The 7,815-nt window shown below is 40.0% G+C and overlaps 1 protein-coding gene and 2 pseudogenes across 1 annotated transcript; 1 reads left to right on the top strand and 2 right to left on the bottom strand.

Moving 5' to 3' along the window:
* Positions 1-1,660: 1,660 nt before the first annotated feature.
* Positions 1,661-2,587, bottom strand: LOC141110152 (olfactory receptor 6N2-like). Its single transcript, XM_073601364.1, has one exon. The coding sequence runs from the start codon at positions 2,585-2,587 to the stop codon at positions 1,661-1,663; it is 927 nt and encodes a 308-aa protein (XP_073457465.1).
* A 2,188-nt stretch (positions 2,588-4,775) lies between these two features.
* LOC141109897 (55 kDa erythrocyte membrane protein pseudogene) lies at positions 4,776-5,912 on the bottom strand (annotated as a pseudogene).
* LOC141109898 (55 kDa erythrocyte membrane protein pseudogene) lies at positions 5,793-7,046 on the top strand (annotated as a pseudogene).
* The last annotated feature ends 769 nt before the right edge of the window (positions 7,047-7,815 follow it).

Here is a 7,815-nt window from a genome sequence, read left to right on the forward strand (position 1 = left end):
GAATTTTGCAGATTTGCACTACAGAACGTGTTCCATAGAAAACCATGTTAAATGGACTGTAGTGTGTTTCTGTAAAGCTGAAAACGCATTAAAAAATGCATAGGTGTGAATCAGGCCTAAAGGTGTCTAAATGCGTCTAAATGATAGCGGGGTTTACCGCATGAGTGTTCATTCATTTCAATGGCCAGAATAAATTAATATTCTAGCCAAAGAAATTAATGAACTCCCAAATGCTTGATGCACCTGAACACATATAAACACGCCTAAACATGGCTTTAGACACATTTTTAATGTTGCTGTTCTCCTGCCAGGAGAAAAGCATACAGAAAAAGTGTGCATGAGGCCTTATAATGCCTTCCATGAAAACTGACCCTCTGCTAAAATCAGAATTATCTGTCATCCGTTGCAATCATATACAAGAGAGCTCCTTATATTTGGGGTGGATGGGTCTGCCTCCTGAATATATGCTGTGTAATTTTCATGAATTTAAAGTGGTAGTAAACTGCTGGAAAACAAAAAAAACTGCAAGACAATGGCATAATGTGCTAGTATGCATCACATACTAGCACATTATGAAATACTTACCTTAGAACAAAGCTTACATTTTCCCCCTGGCCTTTCCTTTGGGGTTCGCGGTGAGTGGCTGGAGCTGCGATGTTGTCACTCCCGTGAAGCGCACAGGAGCCCTCGGTTCCGGTGTTCCATCAGAATTAGCCACCCATCAGATTAGGTAACGGAAGTGACGTTCTGTCACCTGCGCATGTGTCCACCACTACCAGATTTGCTCATCTGCCAGAACACCTGCAGTCAGAAGAAGGCGGCAGCAGACATCTTACTACACCCAGCTACGTATTACATTTCAGAGTAATTTTAGCAATAAAGTGAGCGTATATATATATATATATATACTGTATTTGTATTCAGTTATACTTTAAAATTTACAACTTTTCAACTAAATGCTGCATGCTGTCTTCTAAACATCACTAATTGCTCACTAAGAAAATACAAAAATTCATTGATAAGATTCCTACTCACAGCAGCAAAAACAGTAATACCCAGATATTGGAGAAATGCCACCATGCCCACGACCAAGGAACGGCTAGAAGAGGTACATCTTCTCAATGGAATGGAAGAGATCAGGGAAATAGCACAAGGAAAGACAGACAACTTCAATAAAATTTGGCAACCGTGGACCATCTTCAAACATTTAGAATCCTACGACACTTTCATTAAGACACAGGCAATCCTGATTAATCATTGCTGTTTTTTCGTATTTATTCTTATTCTATCCTTTTTCTTTTTTCTTTTTAAAGGCACCTTCTTTAAGGGCTAACTCATCTCTTTTTTCTTTTTAGTTTATTATAAGATATATATACACAAATTCAGAGTATTTCCCTTGATTACATTACTCAATCTAGTTTTAGGCTGTTTGCTAAAATATTCTTGTTTAGTTACGGCACCTTTACTGAACCCAGAAAATACAATTTCAAACCGTGAGGTGCTTAAATAATGTTTTTTTTATTGAAAATACTCTATCATTAAACTCAGTTATACTAAGTACTTACCTTACATACCAAACTTCATGTACAAATGTTAGTATGATTGTACACCTGTTAATTTTGAATATAAATAAAACTTTATTGTCTAAAAAAATTTACAACTAGCAAGGGTATAAATATTTGTGTATTGACTTTTTTATTCCATGATTTTTCAAACCATATATGATAGGGTTAACTAGGGGGGTAAAGATAACATAGGTGAGATCAACAGCCCTGTCATAGTTTACAGAAGAACTTTTTGAAACTCGTATGTACATAAACGAAGCACTACTAAAAAAGAGAACGACAACAATGAGATGGGCTCCACAAGTGGAGAATGCCTTGCGACGCCCTTCTTTGGATTTCATTTTCAAAATAACATAAACTATCCTGATATAAGAAAGTAGGACCAAAGGGAAAGTTGTGGAAATTATAAAAAGGCTGACGAAAAACTCAACCAAAACATAGAATGTGGGATCTGTACATGCTATAGAGATCAAGGGAGGGAAGTCACACAAGACATTTTCAATATGGTTTGGCCCACAAAAGGGGAGATGGGAAATTAACACAACTTCAATAATGGGCAATAAAAAGCCAAGAATAAAGGATCCAGTAATCAAACTAACATATAATTTGGTATTCATAATAGACAAGTAGTGTAATGGTTTACAGATGGCCAGATATCGATCAAAGGCCATTACAGTGAGGATGTAGGCTTCAGATGCTCCTAGTACATGTGCAAAATAGGCTTGTAGGAGACACCCAGTGAGGGAAATCTTCTTCTCGTCATCAAGGAGGTCAGTCAATATCTTTGGAATCAAGATAGCAGTATACCAAATCTCTGCAATCGATAACGTCCCAATAAAAAAGTACATGGGAAAGTGAAGATGTGGCTCTCTTCGAATTACAAAGAAGATGAGAACATTTCCAGCAATGATAAATATGTAGATGCAAAGAAGAGCTATGAATAATAAAACGCTATACCGTTGTAGGCTTGGGAATCCAACTAGTATAATCTCATTAACCTTACTGTGATTGGGGAACTGCATAGCTTTTTTCTTTATAAGTCACAAAGTTTCTTTTAGAATGATCCAAGAAACAAGGGAAAGGAGTAAAGGATTACAATGGTCAATGAAAGACAATGAACAATATGAAATAAATGTATAATAATATTTTTTTTTTACCGCAAACTGTAGAAAAAGATGTGCATTAGCAAATAACACAGTGAGGCATATAACAAAATATACAACTTGGAATTCAATTTTCTTAAGAATAAATTGAAAAAATATTTATATATATTGCTACAGATCTTTTTTTTTTTTAGCTTAGTTTTAATATAAGTTACTTGTCCAATTCAGCTCTAAAGATTGTATAAAACTGTCCAAAAAAATTCAAACTTAGCTTCTTTATATGCTTTGTACACTGTATATGCTTTCTATGGTTTGTACACTGGAGCTAATTTTCGAAAGGAGAAGAGCACGGTAATTTTTCAAAGTCAAAATTCAATTAGCTTTCGGAATGAGAAGGCTTTATCTAATCACATGCAAGCAAAAATCAAGTATTTTTATTTTGTCTTCTGAATTATTGGGTATTCTTTGCAAATTGAACAGGCTGTACTCATTTAATAAATCGATCCCGCTGCATCTCACCTCCTCCTGTAAAAATAACTTTCTGTTTAGGCCCCATTCACACCTGAAGCTCTAAAATACTCGGCAAGGGAAATCCCATTCATTTCCATGTCCCTGTTCACATCTGAGCATCCTGTCACCTGTAGCAAAATGGCTGTCACTCAAAGTACATGAGCTTTTTTTTGGCAGATTGGAGGCAGAGTTGAGTTGGATGGACTGTTGTCCTTATTCAACCTTAAAAGACAAAAACAGAACATTCCATAGCTCAACTCACAAACCAGTCTGCCAACTGACCAAATTAACCTGTCCAACAGTCTGCGTTAAAAACAGGTTGGACAGGTTAATTTGGTCAGTTGGCAGACTGGTTGGTGAGTCGAGCTATGGAATGTTCTGTTTTTGTCTTACATGTGATAGCCCTTCCATGTGCTCCTTGCTGTGAAGGTCAGTTATAGGTGGGGGCAGGAGCCATTTGTTTGTTTCTTATTCAAACTTACCAAGTATATAACTATATGTAACTATGTAAAGACACGCTAATGTGAATGGAGACTTACCCACAGCATTAGTCATACCCGTCAAAGATAAAATTGGTTGAGGACCACCTTAATCATGCAGTAGGCTTTTTTTGAATGCATTGAAAACAATAGACAGGTGTGAGTGCAGCCTAAAGATGTCCATACACTAGTAGCAATTTGTTTGACATTTTTGGGTTGAAGAATGTCTATTTGATTTTCAAATCATCAGTGGGGTCAATTGCCACCAACTAAAGAATTTCTAACAGTGTATGTGGTTTTTGTTCGGTAAAGTCCTTTTATTCCAAAATCAAATGTTAAAAGCAAATTACATTTCAAAGTACTTTCGGACAACATTTGTCAAAGCATCAAATGTACCGAGAATGTATGTTTTTATAAGCTACCGTGTAAGTCCCGCAGACGAACCCTGGAATTAATTTTGAAATATGTTATGACTGGCAGAACATCTCATGTGATTTTTTAATTAAATAAATCTAAACACTGAAAAATATAACATCAAATGTCCATAAGAAATTTATAAATAAAAAAAAAGTTTCAATATATCACAACTTCTATAATTTCTTAATTGCTGTGCAAAAATATTCCACCGATGTGCTTCCCCCACACTTCTCAGGTATTCTAAACTCTGCACACCTCCACCAGCTGTTATGCCTTTGACTTGGTTAAATTGATGATAGGCAACTCCTATCCTCATATTGATTAGTGGTTCCAAATGAATAATAACTACTGCAGTAGGGAACAGACACAAAAGATACGCTCAGCATCTTTCCAAATAACTCTTCTCATCTCTGTGCAACTTTAAAGTAGTCCCTGCACTACTTTGGTCCCACCTGGGTCGCCATTGGAAATGAAATCCAGGTTATTGGGGAAATTTGTAATGAATGAGATTAGTTTAGATTAAGATAAAATTTTGTCATTTTACATTTATACAATAAGCCCTTATTGAGAGAAAAAAAGATTACGATGAGGTTGTTATTTGGAATACAGCTGCCATAATATTTAACAAAGCCAAGATGGATAGGATACATAAGAAGTTTTTCTACAAAGAGACATTTATATATAAGGAAATGTTTGGAGACTCAATGCAAGGGAAAAACAAAAAAACTGCAATATGTTGGTGACAGGGTCTCTTTAAAAACTTCCACTGCATAGCGAGCGCGGAGGACTTCAGAGTCGGCACGGAGCTTCTGCAGCGCATCAGATTTGTCAGTATCAGTAGGAGACACGAACACAATGAATGGAGCCAGTTCTGCTGTGCGCACCATCTTCAGAGTCTGCGGTTCTATATCCAGTACAGCCACCTTTCCTTCTTTATGAATATCTGTTAAAGTCTGGAACTTCGTCCCGAACATGTAGCCATTAAAACTACCGAACTCCATAAAGAGATTTTCAGAGATTGCTTTGCTCATGTCATCCACAGACACAAAATGATACGCCGCCCCGTCTTCTTCTCCACGCTTAGGTGGCCGGGAAGTTTGTGGTGCAGGATAAGCAAATCTTTCTGGATATTTGGTAAGTAGAGTATTGTTTATGTGACTACGGCCGACTCCACTGACACCAATCAGCACCAGAGTTTTCCGTGTGAAAGCCGGGAGGGACACCACTTCTTCATACAACACCACGTCAACCTGGTCAAATATGGAGCTGTGCTTCGCAAGATACTTATCCTTGCATTTCTTCTTCTTGCTGAAGGGGCTGCAGCTCTGAGGTATGTGGTTGTTTGTATTGGAACTCGCCACATGCCACTCTTGCAGCTCAGGGGAGGGTATGAGGCCAGCAGTCTCCGCCCCCTGCAGCTTCCCCTGCCACCAGTTGGCGTCGTCTTTGTTTATGATTTGCAGCACATCTCCAGTGCAGAATCGCAGCCCGGCCTCCCGGCAAGGATTGAGCGTGTCCGAGAGAGGGTCGTAATCAAACAGCGCTCTCACAAACATCTGTAGGGGGGGCTTGCGGTTACTCTGTGTGGGCGACACCTTCAGCATCACCGTTCCTTTACTTTATTTCAATACACTCTGCAGGTGATCTACACTTTGGCTTTGGACGCTCTTTCCATTGATCTCAAGGATTTCATCCCCCACATGAAGTGAACCTTGTCGATGAATAAGGCCGCCGTGTAGGATCCGTGCAACAACGCATTTCTGCTGCAAATTCAACTTGAGAGTGATACCTATGGGCTCCTCGATGTTCCTCTGGAACTGGACCAGTCTGGCCTTCCTCCTCTCACCGAGGAATGTCTCCCCACCAATGGATGTCCGGAGGAGAGGAGGAAGGCCAGACTGGTCCAGTTCCAGAGGAACACCGAGGAGCCCATGGGTATCACTCTCAAGTTGAATTCGCAGCAGAAATGCGTTATTGCACGGATCCTACACGGCGGCCTTATTCATCGACAAGGTTCACTTCATGTGGGGGATGAAATCCTTGAGATCAATGGAAAGAGCGTCCAAAGCCAAAGTGTAGATCACCTGCAGAGTGTATTGAAAGAAGGTAAAGGAACGGTGATGCTGAAGGTGTCGCCCACACAGAGTAACCGCAAGCCGCCCCTACAGATGTTTGTGAGAGCGCTGTTTGATTACGACCCTCTCTCGGACACGCTCAATCCTTGCCGGGAGGCCGGGCTGCGATTCCGCACTGGAAATGTGCTGCAAATCATAAACAAAGACGACGCCAACTGGTGGCAGGGGAAGCTGCAGGGGGCGGAGACTGCTGGCCTCATACCCTCCCCTGAGCTGCAAGAGTGGCGTGTGGCGAGTTCCAATACAAACAACCACATACCTCAGAGCTGCAGCCCCTTCAGCAAGAAGTAGAAATGCAAGGATAAGTATCTTGCGAAGCACAGCTCCATATTTGACCAGCTTGACGTGGTGTTGTATGAAGAAGTGGTGTTCCTCCCGGCTTTCACACGGAAAACTCTGGTGCTGATTGGTGTCAGTGGAGTCGGCTGTAGTCACATAAAAAATACTCTACTTACCAAATATCCAGAAAGATTTGCTTATCCTGCACCACAAACTTCCCGGCCACCTAAGCGTGGAGAAGAAGATGGGGCGGCGTATCATTTTGTGTCTGTGGATGACATGAGCAAAGCAATCTCTGAAAATCTCTTTATGGAGTTCGGTAGTTTTAATGGCTACATGTTCGGGACGAAGTTCCAGACTTTAACAGATATTCATAAAGAAGGAAAGGTGGCTGTACTGTATATAGAACCGCAGACTCTGAAGATGGTGCGCACAGCAGAACTGGCTCTATTCATTGTGTTCGTGTCTCCTACTGATACTGACAAATCCGATGCGCTGCAGAAGCTCCGTGCCGACTCTGAAGTCCTCTGCGCTCGCTATGCAGTGGAAGTTTTTTAAAGAGACCCTGTCACCAACATATTGCAGTTTTTTTGTTTTTCCCTTGCATTGAGTCTCCAAACATTTCCTTATATATAAATGTCTCTTAACAATCCACAAGTCACCGGGCCTTAGTTTTAGATCCTTCCAAACTTTTAGGATCTGGAATTGGGGAGAAAACACAGAAATTAGTTTGTCAAAAACTTTAAAAGATCAGCAACATTCTCTGTGAGATCCGAATGGAGGACTTCAGCTGTTGAGACAAAATATAAGCAAGTGAGTAACACACTCCCAAACCAAATCCCATAGGGAGAGAGTCCAACATCCTCCTTAGAGGCTTGATAAAATATAAGAAAACATTCAGGCAAAAGTTTTCTAGTTTCTTACTCTACTTTGTCCGCTACATTGTAGACAGTAGGGGGTGTAAAAATAAAACCTCAAAACTTATAGTAAGGACTCTCCTATAAAAATGATTTCCTCTGTTACTCTCTGTACTTTCTGGCACTCTGTATTTACAAACTATTTCTGATAACACTTTTTACTGTGGCCTTTGCAGTAGCATTTGCCACTGGACATCCAAAAAACATGTCCATACAGACAAAATGCATACTCGTAAGATCCTAACTTGGGCATCTGGATATATCTTTTTGTAATCTCTGGAAGGGATGTTCAGCTTTTGGTAACACCTTTGGTAACAGGTAAAACAAGAAGTGGTATGTTATAAAAACAACTGTGGAGAACCCTGGCTCTATCCCATGCTCATTTACTAAGGCAACCATAACTTCTTGTG

This window comes from Aquarana catesbeiana, linkage group LG10 (genome assembly GCF_042186555.1).
Source record: "Aquarana catesbeiana isolate 2022-GZ linkage group LG10, ASM4218655v1, whole genome shotgun sequence".
NCBI classification, from domain to species: Eukaryota; Metazoa; Chordata; class Amphibia; order Anura; family Ranidae; genus Aquarana; species Aquarana catesbeiana.

Excerpts from the sequence above, each read along its gene's own strand:
- LOC141110152 (XM_073601364.1), bottom strand. The coding sequence starts at position 2,587 with ATGCAGTTCCCCAATCACAGTAAGGTTAATGAGATTATACTAGTTGGA.